General features: G+C 47.9%; 1 protein-coding gene across 1 annotated transcript in view; it reads right to left on the bottom strand.

Moving 5' to 3' along the window:
- jarid2b (jumonji and AT-rich interaction domain containing 2b) overlaps nucleotides 1-12017 on the bottom strand; it is a 102656-nt gene that overhangs the window by 38965 nt on the left and 51674 nt on the right. Inside the window, exon 3 of the mRNA XM_070984140.1 lies at nucleotides 5644-5773. Coding sequence (XP_070840241.1) covers nucleotides 5644-5773 — 130 coding nt within the window. The remainder of the gene's footprint in view (nucleotides 1-5643; nucleotides 5774-12017) is intronic.

The raw sequence follows: 12017 nt of genomic DNA, 5'->3' as shown, positions 1-12017 counted from the left end.
GAGAGAACTTCAAGACACAGAAAGAGCTTCACCCACGCGAAGCCAGAAGTTTTGAATTTGTGGTGAATCAGAAGCCAGAAAGAATGAATTTAACAGCACTTCCTGCTCGGCTTCCTTCTCGCTCTTGGCCAGAAAGAAAAGATGAAACAATGCACTTCAATGCAGGCTTTGTTAGCAGTCAAGGTCCACTGCTCGGGGCTGTTTGCCCCACCCCTTCACAACAGAGGCTGAACTCAAACCCTATGACCTCTGACCTTAAAGTCCTCCTTAAATCACTCCGGGGAGATGCTGACCACAGCCAGGTTAGGTCAATGAACATCAGAGATGGTTCTGTACGTGCTTAGCAATCAGTCTAATTAAGCTGGAGTCCCGTATGTGGACCCTCAGAGACTTGAGGCCTTGGGGTGAGAGACACAGGAGGCTCGAACAAAGGACTGGGGACAAGTAGAGGACAGTGGGGCGGTAATGCGATAAACTAGGTCCATGAACTGAAGAGTAAACATTCGTTTTCTTATTCTCACATGCAGCTATTTCTGTTGTTCTCATGTGCTCCAGTTTTAAGTATCTTGGTATCCTGCGGTGCAGCAATTAGAACAACTGAGCAGACAGATTTGAAAGAAACTGAAGTGTGCACACACAAGCAAGGTGATCTAAGCACCACACACACACACATCGTTCCCAACTGATCAATCTCTCACCCAGAAGACTCCCAGGTCGAGATGACGAGACTGACCCTGCCAGTGAGTCGCTGCAGTCTGCAATGAGGCACCTCCTGCTTCACTTTTTAAACTATTTCCTTCACACACACAAACACACACACACACACACCCTCCATCTGAGCTCTGGCTTTAATAACACAGCAAGGTGTAATACGTTGCTTGCCTTTGGCTTTATCCAGCTAACATTTAAAGGAATACTTTCTGGCTTTTACTGGAACACATAACTTGACACACGGCTCTTCTCATCGAGAGGTTTCATCTCAAAATCAGCTTATTTTAACGTACACATGCAGTATTCTGAGTCATCTTAGATACTTTTGCTGCTAAAAAGGGACAGAAACTATTAAAAGACTTTTCTGACTGGCAGCCTCAATTGCTCCTGATACAAAAATAACAGTGTGCGGTAAATCCCATGAACCATTTAGACTTTGCCGCATTATGCCATAAGAAGCACCAAGCAAACCAGTTGCAACACGGTTAATCCGGGCAACAATCACAGTGCTAGCGCTTGTATTTGACAGTGATTATGGGAGCGAGTTTGCGCGCTGAGTGACATTATGCACTGCGGTGGATGGTTAATACTCCTTCACCCTGCCATTTCAGCGGAGCGGAAGGCTTTCATAAGGCTGCAGCGACAATGAGAGGAGAGTTTAGGGGAGATTTCGGGGACTGACATGCTGACATGCAGGGGTGAGTCGCCGACAGACGCGGAGAAAGACGAGAGAGAGAAAACAAAGAGAGGGATGCTTTTAACTGTAGTGGAGCGAGCGGAGACACTGTGGTCGTGCTCCAAATTTCTCTGGGCTTTTTTTTTTTTTTTTTTTTTTTTTTTTAAAAAGGCACACAAAGCCACCATTTGACTGCAAAACCAAAGATGCTATTCTGACCGACCAGATAAAAGCTCCGCGGACGGTCTGTCCAGCTTTCAATCTACGCCTATTTGTTTGTGAGTGTGGCTGCTCCACCGTGTATGGATACAACATCAGTATTAGTAGTACAGCAAGGTGTTACACTGCATATAGGCTCACTCACAATACCATCTTAAGTAAATCAATAGACACATTATGGTCCTCTATTAACAACCACACACACATATTTGCAGTGTGTGCATGCAGGCCTGCGCGCACATGCATGTAATCCCTCATAAATGGAAATGGTGATTATGCATTACTGACAAGAGTCATTGGTTACGCTAGACAAGACAAGTGTGTGTGTGTGTGTGTGTGTGTGTGTGTGTGTGTGTGTGTGTGTGTGTGTGTGTGTGTGTGTGTGTGTGTGTGTGTGTGTGTGTGTGTGTACACTTGGCATTCATTAAGTCGAAACAAAACAAGCGGCAGCAGCTGAGTGTGTGAGTGTGTGTCTTGGCTGAGACAACAGAGAGAGCAGATTCAAAGGGAGCCAAAAGTGGGGTTCAGTGAAGAGAGAGAGAGAAAAAAGAGGGGGAAAGAAAAGAGGGACGAGAAAGAGAGCGTAGAAATGAAGTGAAGAAGTCTGCTGAAGAGGGCCACTCAACTTCTGATCCACACGCGCTCTACCCCACACTTTTACAGTGCTTTGCAAGTTTTTTAAACTCACACACAGTTCAACTAATAGCCGAGTCGCCGGGGGCGGGGCTACGGAAACCTCCAGTAAGCATTAATCAGATGAGCTGAAATAAGCCTGAAATGTACCACAGGATTTCATTTTTTCTGGTTCTGATTTCATCTAAGATTCTGATGATCTTAAATCACACCAGATGAAATGTTCTTGATGTTTTTCCTTTCATTCAGAGGCTAATAAATGACTGTGGCATTATTAATGTAACTCAGTACCTACGTGTTCCAGTCAAAGCCCCCAAAATGCTCTGCTCAAAGAACAGAAAACCACACTGGAGTCATGTTTAGACTGCACCTGTGAGAGCAGCAGCGCTGAATGAAAATGCAAATGAATGATTTACTCATTTCATTTATGACTTTACAGGATGCTGACTGAATGCCAACACTGTGACAGCTTATTGGAGAAGAGCAGCATGTTTGATGACTGAACCCAAGACGTCCTGCAGGGAGCAACACAGCGGTGTTCAGCTGCAAAACAACGGAGACATCTTTTCAATCAGGCAATGCTAAAGGATACCTGCACTGCTCTGCTAGCCAAGGCACCAACTTTGGGGTAAAGACCGTTTAAAAAGCCTGCTCTGGGATCTGTCTTGACACTTCAGTGACTGGTAAATACACACACGCTCTTCAACCTAAATCAAATGTGGGGGAGGAACAGAGGCGCAGGAATATAACTAGGTCACTAAACCATGGCAGAGGAGATGAGACCGTGCTGGGATGTGAATTTAAGTTTTTGTGTGTGTGTGTGTGTGTGTGTGTGTGTGTGTGTGTGTGTGTGTGTGTGTGTGTGTGTGTGTGTGTGTGTGTGTGTGTGTGCGCAGGGCCCACTTTTGGCAGGGGAACCCCATTTGGAGAATATGGTCATGCTGGTAGGAGAGGGCTACAATGAGCTGGCATGTCTGAGGGGATGTGCTGCCAGTCTCCGCCAATCTCAGGAGCATGGGAAGGCAAACACAGAGTTGATCTCAAAGACTTCTAAAGGGGGCCGCTTCCTGCCAAAAATCACTCGCACCTGTCCTTCTGTCTCTGCCTCTCTTCCTCTCTCCCTCTCTCTCTGCTGCTCCTCCCAGTCTTTCCCCTCTCTGTCTACCCTCTATCCCTTCATCCTCTCTCCACAGTGCGAAACTTTTTTCTTCACTCAAAACTGGAACTCGCTAGGCCGCCGCCGCCCCTCCCTTCTGTTTTGGCTATTGCCAGGTGTAAAAGCTCCTGGCATTATCTCAATTAGTGCTGTTCAGGAACAGTGCAGGGCAGCCATGCCAGGGCACCGGAGTCATCCTTCACACATAAAGCGCACACACACCCACACCCACACCCACACCCACACACACACACACACACACACAATAAGCTTTTTAAGAGAGCGTGAGGCATTGCCAAGCACTGGCTAGGCTTGTGTTTCATTAGCATCAGATAGAGAGCCTTTCTTCATTCAGTCCTGCTGTGTGTGTTTGTGTGCGTGTGTGTGTGGAGCAGACTAATGAAAACCACGGATCAGGCTGGCCTCTAACTGAACTCCGCTCAACACACACAGACGGCACTACAGGCCACCAGAGCAACAGAGAATAAAAGTGCGAGAGTGTCCTTGTTATACCTTATTCCTCAGCTGGTGGAGTGTTTACACTTTGCTATAATATGAGCCAGAGGGTCACTTTGTTTCAATTCAGCACTTTGTGTTATTGTCAGTCAGGCAGTCCCCGCTACAGCTATTCTCTCATGTGCACAATTCAGCCTCATTTATCCCGGCTGACTTCGAGATCACCTGTTAGGATTTTTTTTTTCTACTACTAGCAGAAAAAAAATCTCTCCTGAAAAAATGTCCTATCAGCTGCTTCGGAGGCCCGTTTCGAAGGCAGGTAGGTGAAAGCTCGTAATGACCGAGCTCAGATTTGGAGGTTACAGTATCGAATGACGGCGAGGAGGACTTAGGCAGGTGCTTGACACGCAGTGAATGGAGCCTGTATGGGCCGCTCATTACAGAAGGACATCTGCTGCTGTCCGGCCCCCAGACTCCGCCCCTCGCTTTACACTGATGCTTTGATGCCCTGTCAGAGTGGGGGTGTGTGTGTGTGTGTGTGTGTGTGTGTGTGTGTGTGTGTGTGTGTGTGTGTGTGTGTGTGAGCGAGAGACCAGTGACAGAACAAAACAACACACAGGCATGCACCCACGCTCACACACACACCTGCCACCTACAGTAGCTAGAAGAATATCAGGAAAAGGTTTATGGATGCTGGGTTTTCCCACAAATGCATAAGCATGAATGTGCGTTACGTGTGCGCGTGCACGTAGTTGTGCGGCACAGGGAACAGCATCACAACAGCCATTTTAATCCGCTGTACACTCTTCAGAGCGTGATTATTTGTAAATCATATTTTCCAGCTTGTGATTTCAAAACCGGCTTCATGCTGAATGCATTAGAAGCATCACATTTTCCAACAATCCTTTATTCCGTTTTTCAAGAACAAGAGAGAGAGAGCGAGCAGTGTTTTGTACCACTCTCTCTGAAAATTACAATTTTTTTTTCAAAAATCCATTTCAATAATTCACTCGTGATATAAATGCCTCCTTTTTAAAAAAAAAAAAAAAATTATGCCGGCTGGAAATTAACAGCTTATTGTGCTCTGCGACAACTTTGGTTTTTAAATGATTCATTTGGAAATGCAAGGCAACGTTCCTTTAAGTGGCTAATTATAAATGACTGAAATGGCATTTGCATTAAAAGATGAGGGGGCGTGCTCATTAAAAGACCTCAGCGGCCTTTACAGGGTGGCATTATTTACTCTCCTCTGTTGACTGTCATCTTCTATTAAACTAATGGGCAACTTGCTCTTGTCCAGAAGAGGGAAGAGAAAGAGATGACAAAGAGAGTGCATACACAAAGTTTATAAATCAAAGCGACGGACAACAGGAGCACTGAAACATTCTGAATTGATTTTGCTGGAGGATGTTGTTAGAGAGGATGCATGGGGAAGTGTGGGGAGACGGAGAGAATGAATTACACAAGGAGAGCAAACGAGGGGAAAAAAGAGGGAGATAAAGCATGTGTGTGTAAGGAGTTGAAAGCAGCTGGTATCACGTGGCAGCCTCTTAACCCCCAGAGCTCGGGAAATTCATCACAACTGAGCTGCGCTTACAGTTGGCAACGTGTGTGCAAAGTTTCTCGTCACGCTCGCAACCTCGCACACTCGCAGCGTCAGCAGCGGCCTCCTTTGATGCGAGCTCACATACGCAGACACCAGCACGCTCGCGGTTCTACGCCAGTGCAAGATTCATGGCTCTGTAAAGCTCAGCAAACAGGATTACACACACAAACGGTCGTGCAGTCTCACCTCTTCTTTGCTGGGCCATCCTCGCCGTACTTGCCGCCGTCCAGGCCCTGAGAGCGCAAGGACCCGTCTTCTTTGTGGCTGCCCTTTGACCCCGAGCCGTTCAGCTGCCCATTGGCTAGGAGAGAAGCACCTGGGGAGAGGAGCGCCAAAAGGGTTACCGCCAAAAACTTGACCAACCACCTCCGCAGATCTGCCATGGTGTTTATCTTCTACTGTATGATCCTGGGAATTTAACGTTGCATTAAACACAGCTGGAGTCTTAAGGGAAAAAACAGTGTTTTCATCTGACAGTGTTAATAAAGCCTTCTGTTTTTGATTTGACGCAGTGGAGGGGGCTGAGGGCAGAGCAGATGCATTTCTTTTGATATGATTTTATGGTGGGTCTGCTTTATATGACAGTGCAGAGCGAACAGAATATGGAAGAAAAAGCGAGAGAGGGAGAGAAGTTGATGAATGCAAAGAGGACAAATTATTCAAGCATCTACGCTACACAAATGCACCGAGATCCTGAGCCAAAAGCATCTGCAGTCAGTGCAAACGGAGTGACGTGTCGTCCACTGTGCAGCGATTGTGACTGAAACTCACACGCAGTCCTTCAACATCACTTATTGCCACATCTATTGCAGCATCGTAGGGGTTTAAGCCTGGGAGTGAGGCGAGTTACTTATTCATATTTCTGTCCACATTTCCCCTCGTCGAATGCAACCGCTGTTCTCTGCTGACGTACGTGATGTGTGCCCTTTGACAAGGGATAAAATAAAGAAAAAAAACAAGCCTGCGGCAGTGAGGGAGGTGAGCAGATATTGCTGGACTTGACATTCTTAGTGAGCCCAATTGACAGAGCCCTAATTAAATATTTAGCAAGCAACTCAGACAAACAAAATAAGCCCCCAGACAGATCCTTAAATCAAAAGCAACAACAGGCACCGAGAATTCAAATTAGGTCAAACAGAGGAGTGGAAGTCAATGGTAATTAAGGGAGACAACCAAATTAAATAGATATCACAAGGCTTGATGTCCTCGTGGGCAGTTCCTGGAATGTGTCGCACGGGCTTGTCTGATTCAACAACCGCATGTGAGCGAGCAAACTTATCGGGGGAAACGACGGGGGGGGGGCGTTCAAAGCCTTACAAGAAGAATGCCGCAAAGGAGACAGACTGGAGACGGAGGCGCGGTCGCGTGTTCAAAACTGCGCTGAAATATCACTTCGCAGAGCCGCAAGCTGGAGATTTATACCAGCCAGCAATCAAACGCTTGACACCGGCTGTAATTAATGGCGTTTTGACCCGTTCTGACAAGCATTCATGCCTGGCTGGACGTCGGTATGGCGGGTTGTTAAATTATTCACGTTGATGTTGCAAAAACAAAATGATGACTCACTGAACAGTCAAGCTCCCAGTGGTTTGTTTAACCAAGAGCGCCGCTGTCATAAACCCTTTCATTCACCTTTCCGTGGGTATGCCACTCTCTCATTGGCTGAGGGATTCCTAGTTCATCGCCTTCCCTGCACACCCAGTGAAATTCCATTTGACTGATGCGTCGGAGGGATCTGTCACTCACCCCGCACCGCAAACTCCTAATAGCGGGTGTCAAAAGGAAATTAAGATAATAACGACAGTGGAGCGCAGGTTAGGATAAGTGGCAACTCGAATGATATCCTGTTAGCGAGGAGGCTACTGTGGAACAAGCCCAGGCATTGTGTTGTCTGAGGAAGCTGGGACGGGGAGGGGAGCAGCGAGATCAAATGACAGCGTAGGAGACAGGATGAAGATGAGCAGTTGTGGAGCAGGTAAAAGGAGTTTTCAAACATATGATTTAAGTGAGATTTATAAATGTGCTTTGGGCTGAAGGAGCACACACACACAGTCACACTCTCTCATTGCTGCGCAGACACACAGGCTTGCTGGTTTTCCCTCACACACGCAGGGCAGGTCAGCACCTGAGAGCGGAGGTACAGTCATCACACACAGATCGTTGCGGTCAGAGAGTTAACAAGCGCGGGCGTGATGAGTAAGGCCATCGCATTGCTGTCAATGCTTTATGTTGGCACTGGAGAGCCTGTAAGTCTATAGGGCTCGGGTGAATCACTGCCTTACAATGTCACGGTTTGCACGAAGGCCTGACATCTTGGTGCCTTTAATCAATCAAGAGTTTCACTTGAGAGTCTTTGAAGTTGTCCCTTTTCAAGTGAACGTAGATTTCATTTAATCTGCATTTGTGAAAGATTTTTGGCACTTTTTTTAGGATGAATTCTAACAGGCTGACACATTTCTGAGCACTTCTGTGACCGTGAAAAAGTGTTTCATTTAGTTAGTTTAATTTTGGAAAACTGATTTAAAATGATCATTTGTTCAAGCACAACAAAGAGTCCTATCACAACTTGTGGACAATATGTTTTGCTGGAGACCTCATTAACTTTAATATTGCTCGGAAAAATGACAGAACGCAAAAGCAGGCAGAGGCCCATGTCCCCTCCCCCTGTTGTCCTCCCCTACATCTACCCCCATTCCTCCAAAGAGCTGTTTGACATATGCTGGTTGCACACGAACGCCCGTCTGAGGGGCAGAGCTGTGAATCTTGGGAGGGCAGAGGGCTGGGGATGAGCGAGGCAGAGAGCCAAAGGCCAGTGGCTGAACTGGGGCTCCTGGAGCTGGTGGAGGCCTACGACAAGAAGCTGGAGTCATGGCGGACTGGAACGGGATGGGGCAGCAGAGGCTGGTGTGCTCTCCCAGTAGCTGCTCCTATGGGGGGGCTTCTAATCAGATTTATGCGTGCTTAACTAAGCCCATCGCCTCGCTATGTTCACCTCAAAGTCTCGAGAGAGCAGGAGGGAGTGAGCAGAGGTACATAGCGTAACATGGCATATCACAGTGCTGAGAAGAGCCTATTAGTGCGAGCCGCAGTAATAAGAGGAACTACAGTGGAGTAGTCATGCCATAAGAAAGACTCATCGAGGGGCACAGAGTGCCCCCTTAAAGGTTCTTGATTACACTTAAAAACACAGGCTGAATGTGAAAGTGACTGCAATGCCATACCTAATGGACAGGGAAGCGTGTAAGGGCTGTGAAGACAGCGGTGGAAAAAATGCTTTCTTGTTTGTAATCTGTCATTTGACTTCCTTCTCATAAGTGAACAATTCTGTACAAATTTCAGTTCAAGTTCTAATGTTATACAAGACCATAATCTCCCTTTCCCTCTTGTAAACAAGAGCACTAAAACTCTATTTCATGCCCTTTGTTCAAGTAATCCTCTGTGCCTGTATACAATTAAAACTGCGGGATAATATAAAAAGAAACAATGGGTAGTTTTATTTTTCGGGGAAACTCCCCATAGTACCCATTCCCAGGCGTTTTTTTTTTTCTTCAGATAGAAGCAGATACTAAAATTGCTGCCTGGCGAGATTTCAAATAGCCCCAAATATATTGCTCTTCCTTCCAAAATTAGGCCTACCAGCATGGCATGACACTCACCACAAGCCAGAACAAAGGCACACAGCAACAATGTGCAGTTGGGAAACGTGGCATCTGCTTTGCGAAGTCCAAGGCTGTGTATCTAAAGCATCAAAAGGCAAAGATGGGATACTGGCAGGGCTTGAGCTGGTGTGTGAAAAGAGCCCGCGAGGACACAGTTGATGACCTAAGCTCTCCCTCCTTCGGCTACTCTTATTTTTTCCCCACCTTCCATCCGTCTCTCTGGTACTCCAGAGAGAGAAAAGAGGGGCCCACGCAGTGTTGGAGCTGCCACGGCTGCCACTCCAGCCAGGCAAGGGGCTGGCGGCATGGGAAATACAGACAGACAGCAGAGTGACAGCAGAGTGAGCGCTGGAGGAAAGAGGACGGCGTGCATAAAAACAGGCAGGAGCGGCAGGTCCTGAGACGGGCAGACAGACCGGAAGAGAAAGAGAGGGGACAGTCGGAGAAATGGGCGAACAGGGACCCCTCTCTTCAGCCCCTCCTGGTTTCTGGCTGGCAGCCAGCTCCTCCATCAATAGCACTCAGGGAAATGGAGTGGGAGGAAGGGAAAAGAATGGGGAGAGGAGTGTGGAGACGAGGATAGCGGAGGGAGATGGCGAAGTCAGGAGGCACATGAAGAAGATGCGGTGGCTTCGGAAGAGGAAGGGCGGGAAACAGGACAGAGGGAGAAGGAAGGGAGGGTGGTGACGGAGGAAGAATGGAAAAAGAGGGAGGGAGGGGTTTGGGTGACAGATACTGTAGGTAGTTAAGACAGACGGGGGCAGGGGACAGGAAGGACAAAGCGGAAAAGAGGGAGATGGTGAGAGAGAGGGGGACAGAGACGGATGGAGGGAACAGGAGGGGAGAAAAAGGCTACGGTGAGGAGGGTGGGGGTGCGGAGATACATCATCGAGGAGATTGAGCAGCGGGAGGGAGAGAGGAGACAGGAGCTTGCGGAGAAGGCAGTAACCAGAGTCCTATTGATGTGTAATGAAACCCTGCATCCGGGGAGAGACAACCGGAAGGACGGTCGGGTGGAGGGAGAGGAGGAGGAAGAGTGTGGCCGTGACGGAGCGGGGAGAAGGGTGAGTGGGTGAACGAGCGAAAGCCGGGACACAGGAGGGAATAATGTCATTTGTTAAATAATGCAGGCGGCGAGCGGGAGAGGCAGGAAGCGTGATGGGCACGGAGATGGACGGCTGCCAGCAGCGAGAGGTAAAGTGGCTGGGGAGATGGCATAATTGCTGGCTATGGGCAGGGAGAAGGCTGGGTGGGTGGGGAGATAGACTGACACGCACACACGCACACTCACGGACACACATGCAGCTGAATGACAGAGCGCCACACCCCCTTTAAAACAGATAGCCACTGCTGCCACACAGTGAGTGAGAGAGGAGGAGGAGGTGGGGGAGGAGGAGGAGGGAGAGGCTGGGGATGGATGGAGGTATGTGGTAAGGGAGAGACAGATGCCTGGGGAGGGGGGGACAAATGTTTTACAGCCAGGTATTGCTGTAACCTCCTTCCATCAGATGACACCTATTTCCCAAAATGGAGGATGCTTATCTTGAAATTCAGCGAAGCAGACGGGGAGCCGTCTTTTATTTGGATGAGATCCTGCGTATAAACCAAGACGTCAGCAAACTTTTCCCCATTATTCTTTTAGCAGGTTAATCCATCAGTGGAACAACATTTTTTAAGCAAAAATGGCCCAAAATAAATCTGGTCCAGTTTCACAGATGTGGATATTTTCAGGTTTTCTTAGTCTGCTCTGAGCAGAAAAAAAAAAAACAAAAAACTTTATGCTCAAATTCCAGGGTCACGTCTACAAATATCTTCTGTTGTCTAAAGATTTTCCACCATTATTCTGTTGAGCAAACGATTAACTGATAATTCGGCAGAATAATCCATCATGAAAAGAATTATTTTCTGTAAAACAGCAAAAGAATTCCTTTAGAAAATAGCAAAAAAAATATTCTCCCAGAGCTCAAGGTGAGGCCTTAAAATTACTTACTGTGTCCAAACAAAACTTTATAATGATGTTGAGCAGAGAAGGGTTCACATGTGAGACGCTGAAAGCAGCACATTTGGCTTAATAACACAGTTATTAAAATGTTCCCTTATTAATTTTCTGACTATCAAGCCATCCAGTTACAGACTAATCGTTTGGATGTGACAGTTATCTGTAATCCGTCATCTCCTCCGGTTCCATCCGTCACATGTTTAATGATGATGTGCCTGCGCGGGCTGGCTCTCCAAAATGGCTGATAGTTTCGCAATAAAGCCTGTGCGAGGCTGAAAACTGTGGCACATGTCTGGCTCCAGCGTAAGCCCAGACTCTCTAACCCACAGTCCTCTAAAACAGCAGGGGCTGCCAATTCAGGATGTAGCGCACGCTGAGTGTGATCCTCCAAAATGGCTGACAGTTTCTCCACAACGTCTACGCGAGTCGGGAAACTGTGCCGCTCGTACAACCTCCAAAGCCTCGCTAACCCACGGTGCTCTGAAACAGCAGGGCCAGTCTATTCAGCCCGGCTCCCTTTTGTGTCAGCGCGGCTGCTGTCGTTACCCCCGGCACGACGGGCCGCCGACGCTTTCTAATGAGTCATTTTTATTCAGGCGATAAGGTCAGCTACCCGCGGCGGCTTAAAAGGCCCCGAGGAGCTGTGGAGTGGCAGCTATGAGATGCCAGACAGACACACAGAGATACACTCGCTCCGGGGAGGGGAGGGGGCTCTCGGCACAAACGTGGGGCGAAGAAACGAAGGTGTGGAAAAACATATAATAAAGAAAACAAGAGAAAACTGGGGAAGGAGGGAGAAAGCGGTGGGTATGAAAGAAAAGCTACATTTCAAAAGAGACTTCCCTCCTGCCTGCCTGCCTGCCTGCCTGCCTGCCTGCCTGCCTGCCTGCCGAGCTGGATGG

This window comes from Chaetodon trifascialis, chromosome 17, assembly GCF_039877785.1.
Source record: "Chaetodon trifascialis isolate fChaTrf1 chromosome 17, fChaTrf1.hap1, whole genome shotgun sequence".
Classification (NCBI taxonomy): domain Eukaryota; kingdom Metazoa; phylum Chordata; class Actinopteri; order Chaetodontiformes; family Chaetodontidae; genus Chaetodon; species Chaetodon trifascialis.
The sequence above is the reverse complement of the archived record's forward strand: the minus strand, read 5'-3'. Positions and strand labels throughout refer to the sequence as shown.